Source organism: Panthera onca, chromosome D2, assembly GCF_046562875.1.
Source record: "Panthera onca isolate mPanOnc1 chromosome D2, mPanOnc1 haplotype 2, whole genome shotgun sequence".
Taxonomy (NCBI): Eukaryota; Metazoa; Chordata; class Mammalia; order Carnivora; family Felidae; genus Panthera; species Panthera onca.
In genome coordinates, this window is record NC_138349.1 from 74,549,949 (window position 1) to 74,565,889 (window position 15,941).

General features: G+C 52.2%; 1 protein-coding gene across 2 annotated transcripts in view; it reads left to right on the forward strand.

The window, feature by feature from the left end:
- SLC35F3 (solute carrier family 35 member F3) overlaps positions 1-15,941 on the forward strand; it is a 400,450-nt gene that overhangs the window by 280,854 nt on the left and 103,655 nt on the right. Inside the window, exon 1 of one of the 2 annotated variants that reach the window (XM_078434218.2) lies at positions 752-1,093. The exons of the other annotated variant lie outside the window; for it this stretch is intronic. Coding sequence (XP_078290344.1) covers positions 1,018-1,093 — 76 coding nt within the window. The 5' untranslated portion in view covers positions 752-1,017. Of the gene's footprint in view, positions 1-751; positions 1,094-15,941 lie in introns of those variants that run through there. 2 annotated transcript variants of the gene reach the window in all.

Consider the following 15,941-nt stretch of genomic DNA (forward strand, 5'->3'; position numbering starts at 1 on the left):
GCACCTCGAATGATGCATTATCATTGCATAAACGTCCTGGGGACTCGGTGGTCACTTAAGGATCACCCCAGCCAATGATGCAGTAGGGATGTCATTGCTTTTTATCACGCGTCATTGGCCAGTAGCTTACAGCTGGGTCTGAGTGGGAGCAGTGAGACCAGTGTGTGCAGAGGCAAGTGCCAGACCGGCGGCAGCAGCATGAACCGGGGAGCTGGGCAGGGATGAAGTTTCTCCACTTCCCAGGGAGTTGGGACTCGCTGGACCCGGCCGGTGGGGCAGGAGCAGAAATCTCAAGCCTTCCTCTTGTTGCTGCTTTGCTCTGTGGACTTTGCATCTTCTGCCCCCGCCCCCAAATTGTCCCCCGAGGCCAGACAAGATAACGTGCCCCTAGACTCTTTCAAAGAAGTTCACACAAGCCGTTGGGGAAGCTTTGCTTCTTTCCTGACTTCTTCCTGTAAACCACAGCTCAGGACTCTGTGCAGGAAAGTCGGCTCTCAATTCAAAGTCAAACGCCTCGCATTTTAAAGTCGAGGCTAAGTTCTCCGGTGTCCCCTCCCGCGAGCCAGCGGGTGGTGGCAAAGGGCAGACCTGGGAGCTGATGGGCAGCCCCGCAGGAGGCCACAGCCGGGACAGGGCTGGGAGGGAGGGCCCGGGCTGCTGCTGCGGGGGGCCGGGCGTCCCAGGGCGGGGGGCGGAGCAGGTGAGCCCGTGGGGTGGGCGTGGGGAGCGCACTTGTACGTGACGTTGGAGTTTGCAGCAACCTCCAGGCAGGAGGCTGTGGGCGCGTGTGTGGAGTGGCTGCGCGGCCAGGGAAGATGTGCTCGGAGGGGCGGCCGCCGCAGTGAGCCGCGCGGCGACAGGAGCCCGGCCGGCAGCCCCGGGGGCAGGGCCTGAGCGGCCAGCCGCTCGCGCTCCTCCGCGGCGGAGGCCACCGGGACCGGACCCGAGAGGCGCGCCCCGGCCGGCCCCAGGATGTAGGCGATCGGCGGAGGCGCTCCTGCAGGCGGACGGCTCATCATGAAGAAGCACTCGGCCCGGGTGGCCCCGCTCAGCGCCTGCAACAGTCCGGTCCTTACCCTCACCAAAGTGGAAGGTAATGGCCCCGGGGCTGGAGGGGGTGGGGGGGGCACCCTGCTGGGGCTGCCTGGCCGTGGGTGCTGCCGCGCTCCCCAGGAAGCGTCGCCCGCAGTGCAGCGCCCCGATGCCTGATGCCTGCGGGGGGCGGGGGTGGCAGCTGGAGAGGTGGCTCCGGGGCGCGCCGGGCTGAGCTGCTGCGGGGTCTGCGGGGCTGTCCCCCTGCTGCCAGAACACAGGGCTGGCTCCTCCCTGCGTGGCCCCCAGTACATCTGGCAACAGCAGCGGGCAGCGGTGGCCTGAGCGCCTGCCTGTCCTGTCCTGAGGCACCTGCCAGCTGGGGCCGAGGAGGAAGGGGTCTCCCAGACACTAACCAGTGCTCTCCTTCACACCAACCCCCACCACCACACTGCACACACAGGCGCGCGCGCGCGCGCACACACACACACACACACACACACACACACACACACACACTTGAATACCCTGGGTTTGGAGTGTCACCCCCACCCCCACCCCCACCCCTAGGAAGACCAGAGGTATTGCTCAGCTGGTGGAGGAAGGAGATATGTATCTGCCGCAGCCCAAATCAGCCTTCCTGCCCCTGAAGGCTGCCAGCCCCCCAGCAGTGTGAGTGCCCAGCTCCCTGGGAACGGGCGGGCAAGCAGGTGAGAGAGAAGCCACCAACAGCCTGTAAACAGGTCCTTTCCCCAACTCAGGGGAAAGACACAGACACTTACTCAGACACAGCTGTTATCCTGCTGGAGTAAAGGGGACCTCCCTTTCTGATGGGGGGCAGGGAGGGGGGATGCAGAGAGAGACCAGGCTCAGTCCTGAACTGCTTTAATGGGAGGTGGAATGACTGAGTCTTCCTAGAGCTGGCCAAGTTGGCCAGGCGAGGGCTGGGAGGGAGCCCCCGGCCAGTGGGGACAGGAAGGCAGACCCCTCGGTTCCAGGCCTTCGTGTCTCCTGAGCTAACAGAGCCCGGTGCAACCAGTGTGTAAGAGAGAGCCCAGCTTCTACCTTGTCCCTGGGACTGCAGCCTGGAGCCCAGACCTCTGTATGATGGCCTCCAAGGACCTGTACCCCTCATGAGTCCTTGTTTGTCACAGTGAGAACCAGTAAGAATGAGATGGAAACTTGGGGCGGTTGTGTACTCCACACGCAGCCCAGCCAGTCCACCGGGGTCGACCAGGAGCCATCCTGGTACCATTACCCCCCATCGAACAGCTAAGGACTGTGAGACCCTGCAAGGCAGATTGACTTGTCCAAGACCCATAGCTAATGGGTGGTGAGACAGGAATGGACTTCTGGGCCCTCTGATCCCAAACCTGTGCTTTTCAGGACACGATTCTTCACGAACCTGCAACTCCTTACCATTTGCATCATTTTCTGTCTAAAAGAGGCTGATTTTATTTTTCCCCTTCGTGTAGCTGTCTCTTCCCCTTCCCCATCCCGATCTTAGGAGAGACATGGTATCTGTCATCTACACCTAAGTTTAGTGCATGTGCCGACTTTCCTAAGGGGTTCTGCATTTCCAGGCCTTCTCAGGGACACTGCCCAGGCGTGCGTGCAAGATGGGGGAGGGGAAGGATTGGAGGATGTGTATGTCCCATAGGGAAGCTGGACATGTCTGCCCACTCCTGGGGTCCTTGTGGGAAGTCACCCACCTCCACCTTTTAAGTACAGCAGGCTGGTGCTGCTTTCCAACAGCAGAGTGTCCCCCCCCCCCCCCCCGCCCCTGCCCCTGGCAATCCCCAGCCCATCGTGCAGGACAGGTCTGAGCTGCCCGCGGAGTCAGGCTGAATATGGACGGCGAGGTCACCCAGGCTGGGTGCCGTGACCCCAGAGAGCGTGCTGCAGGAGGCAGGGAGGGACAGGCCAGCCCCAGGTTCACCTTCAGGGAATCAAAATGGGGATACCCTCCTCCGTTGCCTTAGGTGTAACCGTCAGGTGAACTCTGAGCCTCCCGCCCAGACTGACAACCTTAGCAAGCCATGGACTCGGTTTTTTAACCAACATTTGCCCATACGCGTCTGTAGCGGAAAGTGTATTTCACTGAGAATCAGAGAGACCGGGGATGAAGACTGTGCTCTTCTCTGCCCCCCGCCCGACTTGCGTAAATCGCGAGCGCTGAGCCTCAGTTTCCTTGTTTTGAGCCCTGGTAAAACAGAAGCCATAAGCCCACCTCAGCTGACTTTTGGGAATGCAGTGAGGTAGGATGGGTGTTAAGACCTAGCCCATACCTGGCACACAGTAGCTCCTTAAGAAACGTCTGGCACTCCTCCAGTCACAGACTGTCTTGTGCCTTCAGCAAACCTTCTTGCTCTCAAAGAGTAAGGGAATGAGGACGGTATCTAGAAGCATCCACAGAGTTCCGGTGATGCTAGAAAGCCCCCAGTTCCCTTTTTGCATAGGATACCTCTGTGTATGTCAGCAGAAGTCTGCAGGCCAGGGCCAGATAAAACCTGCCATTGGTACGCCCGGGAATACATGTAGCACTTTCTCTCTGCCTTTTTTTTCTTTTCTTTTCTTTCTTTCTTTCTTTCTTTTTTTTTTTTTTTTTTTTTTTTTTGCTTGGTGTTTTTGTTCAGTTTGGCTCTTGGTCTATTTTTTGAAACCATTTACATCTTATGTGCTCGCTTTGGAAGTGCTGAATCATTTTGTTTTGCCTTGGATGCACAGGGCAGGGTGGTCCCCATCCTGTGGCTGTTTCTGTGTGGCTGGCAGACGGGCTATAGTGACAGAATGCAGCCAGCAAGGAATATTTATTGGGTTGTGGAGTGTGTCTTCTATGGGGAGGCAAGAAGGCACCAGCGTGCGGCACATATAAAACCAAAATAGAAAATGCAATGCCGGGCTGAACTGAAACACAGAAAAATGGACAAGCGGACTTCATTTCCTCGCCAGAGACCTCATCCCACCCGACTCCACATCTGTCGCGCACTTAGCAAGGCCCTGGAAATGCAAAAATAAACAACAACACTAGCTTCGTTTCCTCAGGGAAGTTTTCAGTCTAGTGCCAAAGAGACGTGCAGATAGATACATTATCTAGTGTAAGAGAGAAAGTTCTGGTACAGAGCTAAGGACAAAGTGTCACGGGGACGCTGATAATTGAGTAATCTAAGGAGGCCCTCGCGAGGAGGAGACCTCCTTGAGAAGACCTTCCTGAACAAGAGGAGGCCTGTCTGAGGAGGAAGCCTTCTGAGGTAGAGGTGTTGTAACCGAAGTGAGAAAACTTGTCGGGCACAGAAGGGAGGGTGAGCTGTTTCAGGCAGAAGGACTGGTGTGTGCACAGGCTTGGCCAGGAAGCATGAGAAGGGAGAGCAGCTGGGCCCCAGAGAGGGGTTGAGGCTCGAAAAGTGGTTTCCAGCCAGGTTGATGGCATCTGTCCCGTCTGACAGCATATCTCGTTCTCCGATCCTTTTCCTCCCTTTCCCATCGGATGCAGACACTGAGCATCGATCAGTGGTACATCTCTGGTAGAGCAGTGTTTTCCTGGGACCGTCTACATTCACAACCAGCTAAATCACACTCGGTAGAATTACATTCAGTAGGAATCGGTAGTTGAGAAATGCAGTAGGTTTCCCCAAGAGGCTGGCGGTGTGTAGTATTCTGGAAAGAGTGAGGGCTTTAGCATTAGGTGGGCCGGGTTTCGTGCCCACCTCTCATGCTGACCTGAGTGACTTCGGCAAATGACTCAAGCTCAGGGGGAATCCGTTCTCTTACGTGAAAGCGAAGAGGGACGAGACGTCCCTCTTAACACTGAGAATGATTGTTTTTGCGAATGTGACTGCCGTGTTGCAAGACACTTTGTTTGGGGAGATGGCCGCCTTCCTGCTCTTTCTCCCAAAGGAAGGATAAGCATTGTTACCCCAACTGATAAACAAGGAAACCGAGGTTCAGAGAAGCTGTTCCTGCAAGGTCATGCAGTTTGAAAGTAAGCATGTCAGGCTGCGTGTCCGGATCTTCACTGGCTCCAGGGTGTTGCAGAACCTCTGTACGACTGCATTTCATTTGATTGGCAGTGGGAATTGCATCTGCTCATGGCACTCTGTGAGGGCTGGGTAAATGTTTGCTCACTGGAGCTCCCGCTACAATATGGCGTAGAGGTCTGGACCGCCCCTGGGACTCACAGACCCACTGTCATTGATATGCTTAGTATCTCTGCTCTGGGGCCGTCAGCCTGTCTCAGCCACCCCCAGTGTAGGTGTGGCAACTGGGCTTCTATTAATGGGGTAGGACTGTCATCCTGGGGTGCCCCGTTATCACGTAGGTGGAGCCCCAGCCCTGTTGGTCCCGTCTTACGGGAGTCTTGAGAAACATACTGCCAAAGGGTTCCTGTACCCAAAAATGTTTGCCTGGGTGGGTGGTCCCAGACCTGAAAGTTCAGTAACAAAAGTCCTTTGTCATTTGTGTATTGAACACACACGTTACCTAGTCCGCGCAAGAGAATGAACTGGATGTTGCTTGAGGACGCTAGAAGGATAAATTACACAGAGCTCCCAAACAAGGGAGAAATGTCACAGATGCCATGTTGGAATCTAATTTTCTTTTTAATTCCATGAAAGGATGATAACATAAATGACGTGTTTCAGCAGAGGGTGCGCTCCCGTCTGGCTGGGACGCAGGTGGCCACTAAATAGCTCTCTGGCCACCAGTTCCCCCCCCCCCCCCCGCTTTGCCAAAATGACATAAACGAAGGACACGCTTTCCCGCTGAGCCTGGAGGTGGCCTCAGGATCTTTCTCATCTCCAAAATGCAGGTGATGACTGTACATCCTTTGGAACTGGACTTGAGCACGATCAGGACAGTGTGGTAGAGGCTGTTCCTGTGCCCTGTGCTGTCATGGGCGGGAGGTATGAACACAGTGTTCCTGGAAGAGGCAACCCACAGACAGAGGTGCACAGCTGGGGAAGGCTGGCACGTGGCAGTGACCTGTGTGCCCTCTCCTGGGGCCAGAGCTCACGCTACCTGAAGAAGTAGTGGGGGACGGAAGGGGCCAGGGTTCAGAGGCCTCCTGAATGCTGGGCTCAGGAGAGTAAATTGCAGCAGGGAGGAAGGGGAAGCCAAAGAAGGGGGGAAACACACCATCAAAGTCGGAGAAAATTGGACAGTCTTCTATAGCTGTGGTGTTCCAAATGGGTCACGAAGTCTATTTCATCCATCACAATTAATGTTTTTGAATGAAGACAGGAGGATAGAGTCAACAGTGTGAAAACGTATCATGGTTTCGGGTGGAGTGCTAGAAAGGGAGCCGCCAAAGGCAGCTCTACAGGTGAAGCCCGAAGGTTCTCCAGGAGCAGAGATGCCACGAACAGTAGTGGCAATGGCAAGGGTGGGAGGGGAGGCACATCCATGAAGGAGAGTTGGGGGTCGGGTTTAGATGGGCTGAGCCGGAAGCCTTGGCAGTGCCTTCACGCGCAGGTGTGGAGCGGGCCAGGAGGTGGAGGGAGGGGTGGCGAAGGCTGAGTGACTGATGAGGTGAGAGCTGGCTCGAGGGGAGGGAGTGGGCACGTGCAGAGTCCTGACAGCCACGTGCACCTGGGAGACAGGGCGGGAGAGAAGTCCCCGCGGGCCGAACCAGAGGACCCACATCATAGGGCATCATAGCAACCACAGGAGGAAAACCAAGAAAGAGCGAGCGTGACGTGGTTGCAAATACAGTAAAACCTTGCTTTGCGAGCATAGTTCGTTCCAGAAACCTGCTTGCCATTCAAAGCACTCGAAGCAGATTTCAAGAACCGTTGGCTCAGTTGTGATCACGTGACATTCGGCGGCCCCTGTTACTCAGACTGCAAGACGTAGCTCGTTTATCAAGTCAGAATTTATCAGAAACGTGTGCTCGTCTTGCGGAATGCTCGCAGAACAAGTTACTTGCGATCCAGGGTTTTACTGTACGGCCAAGGAGGGTGGTTCTGTAGAAACGATTTCAGGTGGGTGCTGGTCTGCCGGCCAGATCTCAAGGGGTGAGTGTTGGGTGAGGCAGAGGAACAGCAGGTGTGGGGATACTTGGTTAATGTGTTTGGCAGTGAGAGCGGTTCTTTAAAGATTATTGACTTATTATTTTGAGAGAGAGAGAGAGGGAGAACGCATGGGGGAGGGGCAGAGAGAGAGGGGGACAGGGAATCCCAAGCAGGCTCCGCGCTGTCAGCGCAGAGTTCGACGTGCGGCTCGATCCCACGAACTGCAAAATCATGACCGGAGCCAAAATCAAGAGTCAGACGCTTAACTGACTGAGCCACCCTGGCGCCCCTGGCTGCGAGAGCAGTTCTCCACCTTCAGAGGGAGGAGAGAGTTTGAAAGCAAAGCATTGCTGTAGACCAGAGGAAGGAGGCTGGTTCCAGCACAGGAGAAATGTGGTTCACGCAACAGTGGCCGGGGAGGGGGGTGGGGGTGCGGCAAGGGGCACGGGAGGAAAGCACAAGACGAGAGAAGGGAGCAGTGGCCCTGAGAAAGAGAAGTGGAAGAGCTGATGAGCAAAGACACGGAAGTGTGGACACGGCAGGGGAGGGAAGTCAAGGACCTGAGCTGGTGACTTTGATCTTCTTTGCAACGTAGGACGTGGAATCCTCTGCCGAAGATCTCGGATGGGGACTGGAGGCTTCAGAGGTGGGAAGGAGTTCAGAATAGCTGCCTTGGAAGAGCCAAGAAGAGATGTAATTCTTAAAAGCATTTTTGGCGAGTGATCCGTACTCACTGGTTAAGACATCATGTGACTTGGGAAAGCGTGTGTGGGGAGGAACACCGGGTGAGGGTCGGGACGCTGATGTTTCCTTTCCTGCTCCCCCGCTTGCTGATTAATATACTGGACGTGTCACCTCACCTCTTGGAGCCCGGCCCTCTCTTCTCTGAAAAGATAGGGGATTAGAATAGATCTCCTACCCACTGTCTTCGCAAGACACATTCTATGAGTCTAGGAAGTAGCTTCCTCATTAGCAGAGATGGGTTTATCTGCTTAAAACCCTTCAGTAGCTATACTCCAGAGAGCAGGGCTCTGAGGAAATGAAACCCGGCAGAAATAAGAAATTCAGCCTGTGTTGTGTGCGTGCACCATGTGCGTGCGTGTGTGTGTGTGTGTCCACAAGGAGGCATGTACTCTCGTGGTATTTGAACATGGGGAGGAAAGACCAGCTGTGTGAGTACAACTTGCTCCCTGAATCTTCAGCAGCCGGAAACTGCTGGCCTCCAGAGACGACCCCCAGGTGATGGGGCGATGCAAAAAAAAAAAAGAAAGAAAGTACAGGAAGATCTCTGGAAGGTACTGGAAGTCATAAGCCTTGCTCGAGGCAGGCCTGGGTGTTTTTGTAGAAAAGCCTCATGGTTCGGGATTAGCCGAGCCACGTCCCCGTCAGTGGGTACAGAAGGCGGGAGACAAAGCTTGGGAGGAAGAGGTTCACACGTTCAGGCCGCCCACTTCCGGTCAGAACGCGTTCAGTCCTGCCCGTGCGTGACCCTGCTGAGAACTTGGTGGTCTGTTTCAGAAAACAGTGCTTTGTTCTTCAAGTGAAATCGAGTAGGAGCCCATGCCATCAGCTAAAATAGGGCCCTGTTGTCCTGCTCCCCGCTGGGGGACAAGGCCCCAGGGCGCACCCCTTCCTGCCTGTGGAAGGATTCTGCCTGGAGGGGCCATCCCCGCATCCAGCCTACCCTCTTGGGAAACCCTGGCCTGTCCCCATGAGCTCCGCCAGCCTGAGCTCCTGTCCACGCACAGGTCGAAGGGATCCTCTGACTAGGAAACACGTCAGCAACGGGGAGTGTGTGCGTGTTGGCCTGTGTTTGTGTGCGGGTCACCGGCGGCCCCCAAACATCACCGGCTGCGTGTGGTGAGCCCCTGCTGTGGGTACAGAGGTACCGTGTGCCCGGGGCCGTGCAGATGGCGAGATTCCCGGGGACTGTGTGGGCCACTCACTGGCAGGGCGGCAGAGTAAGACTGGATGCCCGCGAGCTGGCTGGAAGGCAGGCCTTGCTCCCCTCCCAAGGGAGATGTGGACTTCTCCTTCCCCGGGGCTCCGACAGCTGCCTTGAAAGCTTACCTGTAGCCAGTCACTTTCTCAGATGTCACGTTCGCCTGAGGCTGTGTACCCGTCGGGATTGTCTTAAAGCCGGTGTTTCCACACTTGAGTGTCATGGGGGGCCCTCTAAGGAAATGCAGAGTGGGGTGCAAATGCCACTGCAGATGTCCGGGATGTCTGGCCGCTGGCCAGATGTGGGCGTGACCCAGTCTAGCTCTCTAACTGCCACAGGGTAGGGCTTCAGGGTTCACCCCCCCCCCAGTTCTGTATCCACACCGGGGAAATCATTTGGGTTTTTTATTTGTATTTTTTAACGTTTATTTATTTTTGAGAACGAGGGAGAGCACAAGTGGGGGAGGGACAGAGAGAGAGGGAGGACAGAGGATCTGAAGCAGGCTCTGTGCCCACAGCAGAGAGCCCAATGCGGGGCTCGAACCCACAAAGCACGAGGTCATGACCTGAGCTGAAGTCAGACGCTTGACCGACTGAGCCACCCCGGCGCCTGTTTGGATTTTTAAAAAGAACTTTGCCGTTGCCTTGTGTTCCGTCTCTGCAACTGCCTCCGGGACTCACTTTCCAACAAAGGCCTGAGCAATTCACAGGAGGCGCACGCGTGTGAGATAGCATCTCACATCTCTAATCCAGCGATCGGTGCAGTTACTTCTTCTCCTGAAAGGTTATCCAAATAAGCACCCCGTCCTCTGCAGCTTGGCCCCACGTCGTGCACGGCGGCGGTCACGGTCTGTGTTCCCACCCCCATAAGCACAGCGCACAGCGCTGTGACTCCCTCAGGTTATTCCGCTGAGGCTGCCCTAACTAAGCGCTGCGGACTGGGTGACCTGGAGGGCGGACATGGGTTTCCTCGGTTCTGGAGGCGGGAAGTCCAAGATCAAGGCGGTAGCAAATCTGTTTCCTGATGAGGGTCTCTTCCAGGCTTGTAGAGGGCCGCCCCTTCCCTACGTCCTCACGTGGCCTTTCTTCTATGTGCACCCAGGGAGGCAGAGAGAGAGTGAGCTCTCTGCCATCTCTTCTTACAAGGCCACACCCTGTCAGACCAGAGCCCCATCCCTATGACCTCATTTGACCTTAAATACTTGATTAAAGGCACCGTCTCCAAACACAGGCACGCTGGGGGTGAAGGCTTCAATGCATGAATTTGGTGGGGAAGACGCAGAAGTTCATGACAAACTGCTCCAGGGTGGTAAGTCCTGGCCCAGAGTCCCATACCCAGTGGGGCTCTTCCAAGGGTCTCTCTTCCAGAAACCTGAAGCCCATCTCCAGCGATCTGCAGTTCTGACTGGGGTGTGGGGCACCACGACCCTAATCCACTTTCGTAGGGGAGAATAAGGGTGCTCTCTGTTCCTGTCGATGTTTGGGAGTCAGAGGCTTGGAAGGGCATCTCAGCCCCTAACTAACCTGTGACCTTGGAGAGCAACTGTCAGGTCCTCAGCCGTCCGATCTGCAAAACAATAGTCATACTGACCGCCAACATTATGACAGGTTAAAAAAAAAAAAAAAAAGGTCTATAAAATCCTCTCACAGAGAGTAAGGCGTGTATACAAGTGACGTATACCTGTCACTTATCCCTTTTCCTGCCTGTGCCCCCACCTCTACCTTTCTCAGGGTCAGCATCCAACTTTAATCATCTGTGGATTCTATTCTTTCCTTGTGACCAGTGCTAGCCAGGAGCACGTATGAATAATGCGAGTATTTTCCGACCCCAAATCCAGGAGTCCAAGCATGGTCTGGCAAGTACGGGTGGGCATAACGGGTCAGGGTATGTGAAGTGGGCATTGCTTTGGGACATCCAGCCTCTTCTTCCCTCTTCTCCAAGCCACCACTTACACACACACACACACACACACACACACACACACACCCCATCATGCATAAACTCACTGCGCAAGTATTGAAAGAGTATATCAGGTAAGCAAAACCTGAAGTGCATTTTTGGGAGATGAATTACACTCGCACATGGCCGTAAACAAAAACTTCCTTCTGAGCTCCTCAATTTTATAAAAGCTACTTAGTTGGGTGGCCTGGCTCCGAACCGGTGTATGCATCGGTGGCCAGTCAATGGGCAGTTTCTCATCAGGCACTCTCCCCTGGGCAGTCCAGGACACAAAAACGAGAGAGTAGGTTCTGGTTCCCAGAGCACCTCTCAGTCGTGCCCTGTTGGGATGGAGCTGGAGGCACAGAACCTCGTAAGATGCGGGCACGTAAGCACTGCCCCTTGGTGCTGCAAAGACGGTGTCAGTGAATGTTAGTTGGATAAGCAGCCTAAAAACATAACTAGTCCACCCGAGAGAAAGGAAAACATACAAGTAACACAGAGACTTTTATGTGAGCGTTCACAGCAGTGTTATTCACAATAGCTGAAACCTGGGAGCGATGCACCTGTCCGTCAGCTGATGAATGGAGAAACATAATGTAGAATATCCATAAAATGGAATGCCACCCGGCCATAAAAGCGAATGAGCTGACGTCACGTGCTACAACATGGACGAACCCCAAAGACGTGATGGTCAATGAAAGAAGCCAGATGCAGAAATCTCCGTATTTATATGAAATACCCGGAATAGGCAAATTGGTAGATGGCAGCTTTGTGGTTGTCTGGGGTCGGGGTGGACAAGGATGGCTGACTGAAAGTGGGCATCAGGACTCATTTTGAGGTGATGGAAATGTTCTACGACTGGATGGTGGTGATGGTTTCACAATTCTGTACATGTAATAAAAATCGTGCATTGTACTCCTAAAGCAAGTTAACTTTATGGTTACGAAATTTATGCCTCCAGAAGGCTATGAAAAATAATTATGTAAGTCTCATTGATGGAGATGTGGTTGAGGGCTACCTCCTCCCAGTAGAGACCGGGTATTGCCTTTAGCTTCTGGGAGGCTGGGACCATGCCAGCCAGTAGGTCTTTGATCCCGGCTCTGGGACCATGCCAGCCAGTGGGTCTTTGGTCTCAGCTCTGGGTCCTTTACCCCTAAGACATGATTTGGGCACTTACTAAGTGCAAACTTCCTGGATGCTTTTTCATAGAGTCACCAAAAGTCTACTTGTTCTCAGGCGACCTCAGAAAGAAAGTTAGTGTTCTCTTGGAAATTTGGAGGAGCTATTTGATGGGAACTTTAAGTTAAGAGTGAATGCTTTTCCAGTTTTTCCTCCTTTCTCATGATAGAAATGGGCTTTCACTAAATAAACGCAAAAAGCCCCCGATGCATCACTTTCACAGGGGAAAGCAGCGGACAGCTCCTGAGGCTTGCCCTGGCCTGAGAACGAGTGGCTAACACAGACCTCCAGCTCACCCATTATGAGCTAGGGTTTCCTTGTCCTGAGCAGACTCTGTCTCTGGGAGCTGCTGCTTCTTGACCCAAGACGGCGAATGCATTCTAAGTGCCAGTAGGAGACCAGCAGTGCGTGTGATGTTGCAGGTGGTAGGACTGAAGCATGGTTTCAGTAAATCGCCTGACTCCGGGACAGAGCTCCGGATGGAAGTTCATGCACCGGTGTGGTTACGTCTCACCGCGTCGTGAAGTACACGTTGTGCATAAGAGAACACTCCTCCGACTCGGGGAAGAGCCCTCCTGTCCCCCAGCGCTTCTGAGTCAATCACGTGGCATAACCAATAGGGAGATGCTTGCGTCCACAATTCCAGCGTGTGGCAGTACAACCAGGGGGCCAGGGTGTATGGTCCACTTTGCCCGCAGAACTGTTGAGGCTAAAGTGTTGAGGTTAGGATGGAAGGCACAAGATCGTAGAGAGAAGGGTAGTTAGTTAGTGGTTGGCGGGAGGGGGTGTTGGGAGAGTGAAGGTGACATAAATAGCATTCCTCGTCGTACAACAATGGTCAGAGGAGCCGAGACAGGAAACAGCGTGAGGCTAATTCCGCACTGATTTCTTTGAGACAGTCCGCACTTCCTGTCTCAGCTGTTCTACTAAAGGAGTGAAATCAAAGGCAGAGGAGTCACTTGACTTGCAATTTAGGATGGGAGGGAAAGTCAGCAAGAGTTGCCTGCGCTTGAAGACTTGAGAGGTTTTTGAGAAGGGATGCTGCACCCCTTGTTGTAATTCCTTCTCTCTGAAGTCTGAGCATAAATCAGTGCATTTAAAATGACCCTGAGAATGGTACCTGACATGGGGTACGTTTGCTGCCTTTCAAATAGCAGAGAACCAGGGGCGCCTGGGTGGCTCAGTCGGTTAAGCATCTGACTTTGGCTCAGGTCATGATCTTGCAGTTTGTGAGTTCCAGCCCCATGTCGGGCTCTGAGCTGTCAGCACAGAGCGTGGAGCCTGCTTTGGATTCTGTGTCTCCCCTGCTCATGCTGTCTGTCTCTTTTCTCTCAAAAATAAATAAACATAAAGAATTAAAAAAAATAGTGGAGAGCCAATGCACCTGAAAACCAAATTTATTATATCACTCTCTATTTACTCCTTAACTAATTCTGTCTATTGGTTATAGATGCTGGGGTATGAACTTCCTAAATAAAGAACGACTAACACCTGAATTTTCTCCCATCCTTTCAGCCACCCTGGCCGAGTGTCTGACCAAGGCAAGAACACTGTATGTTAACTAACTTGAATTAAAAAAAAAAAATTGGGTATCAAGGTGGGGCAAGGTGGCAATGGATTTCAGACCCCACCGCCTTCCTCACTGCCCCTCAGCACACCCTGTGTATTCCTGACCCTGAACTTTGCTCCACTTTCTACTCAGGGCCTGTCTTTCATCCAGGCCAGCCTTCTGCATCATCTGGTTGTTTCCACCGGTATCACGGCCCATGCTGGTCGTGCTCTGTTCACAATTTCCATTACAGTCAAAAGCCCTCTGTTTCACACATGATTGTTCTGTAGTTCTTTCACAGGTCTGTTTTGTCACTCCCAGACAGACTGTAAGTTCCTGAAGAACAGTTAACCATGCTTTATATTTATTTCATTGACTGCCTGGAGCTCTTGGCACGGGGCAGATGCTTCATGGCAGCTCCCGAGTCAGCTGAGATATTCCTATGATACATCATACTGAATGTCGCCCTTTGAAACTTATGAAGTCCAAGTCCATGCTGTTATGTATTCAGTTAAATGAATACTAGAAGAAATACAGTATGATCCCAGTTTTGCTGTGTGTGTGTGTGTGTGTGTGTGTGTGTGTGTGTGTGTGTGACAAAGACACTGAAGACCAGGGAGAATGTGGCAAAATCTCCATGGTGTTATCTCTGGGTACTAAACTTAGTCTGTAGTCCTTATTATGTATGCTATTCAGCAATTTTGTAAACTACTTGTAAAGAAAACTTTCAGTTTATGGGAGATAGATCTAGTATTAGGAATGAATGAGGCAATGCAATCGATAAGTAATTATTATTATCATAAGAAGCTCAGTACAGTGAAATGGAAAGTTGGCAATGAATTTGGCTTGGATGCCTACGATTCCTTGTGGGTCTGTTCCAGTGTTTCCCAAAGTGTGTTCCAAGGGACACCATTCCTACCACAGGTGTTACGTTTAAATAATATAGGAAACACACATTCTGTAGCTGTGGAAATTCATAATGCCCATCAGCCCTGAATACTCCTTAAGCAAAGCAACCTGGTTCTGATCTATCTACCTAGTATTCTCCAGACTTTTCTGATCATGGAATCCTTTTTTTCTTATAATGCCTATTAATGTTGGGAAACATTGTTCTATCTTATTTTTAAAGAACAGCCTAGATTGCAGTTTTGAATGTCTTTATTTTGCTTGTCTATTTTTTTAAGATTTTTTATTTTAATTAATCTCTACACCTAACGTGGGGCTCAAACTCACAACCCTGAGATCAAGAGTCACATGCTCTACCAGCTTGTGTATTCTTAATATTCCCTTGGTTAAATGATCCAAAAGGCTTACAAAATTAAGAGTATAACTTCTCATGGGGCGCCTGGGTGGCTCAGTTGGTTAAGTGTCCGACTTCGGCTCAGGTCATGATCTCACTGTTCGTGGGTTCCAGGCCTGCGTCTGGCTCTGTGCTGACAGTTCAGAGCCTGAAGCCTTGTTCCGATTCTGTGTCTCCCTCTCTCTCCTCCCCCTTGCCCATCTCGAGCTCTTTCTCTCTATCTCTCTCAAAAGTAAATAAACATTTAAAAAATCTTTATAAAAAAGAGTATAACTTCTTGATTCCAAATCTATGGGAGTATTTTAACACAGCATTACATGATTTGGTGACTTTCTCTTTCATCGGAACAGCACACAGCATCTGTCATCGCTTAATTCTTTAAGGTGTTTATTTTTAATGTTTATTTGTTTTTGAGAGACAGGGAGCACAAGTGGGGGAGGGACACAGAGAGAAGGAGACAGAGGATCCGAAGCAGGCTCTGCACTGACAGCAGAGAGCCCGATGTGGGGCTCGAACTCACGAACCGTGAGATCATGACCTGAGCCGAAGTCAGACACTCAACCAACTGAGCCACCCAGGTGCCCCTAATCCTTTAAGTTTTAAAACTGTATTTGGCACAGAGAAGGGCTAAATGAAAAAACAAAAAACAAAAAACAAAAAGCCGCAAGCCTGAATTTACTCAGCCTCCTCCAGAGTCCGTCTTTAGTAGGAAGTTAGTCGTGTGAAACTGCATTTGATTTGTCCGTGGACTTTTTCTTTCATCTCCGTAGTTGTCTTTTCCATGAGTTTTTGACACTGGTAACGGTGGTTGAGAAATCACCCCCAACACTGCTTGGAAATTATCCCCATTAATGAAGGCTTGCAGGGTTAGTCCCGCATGCCCGGCAATCAGTGTATATAAATTGAAATATGCGTGCATCTATCTGAAATTAAATTTCCCTTAAGTTGCGGGGATCCGCTGGGAACAAAGTCAAGCCATCCTGGTGGGAG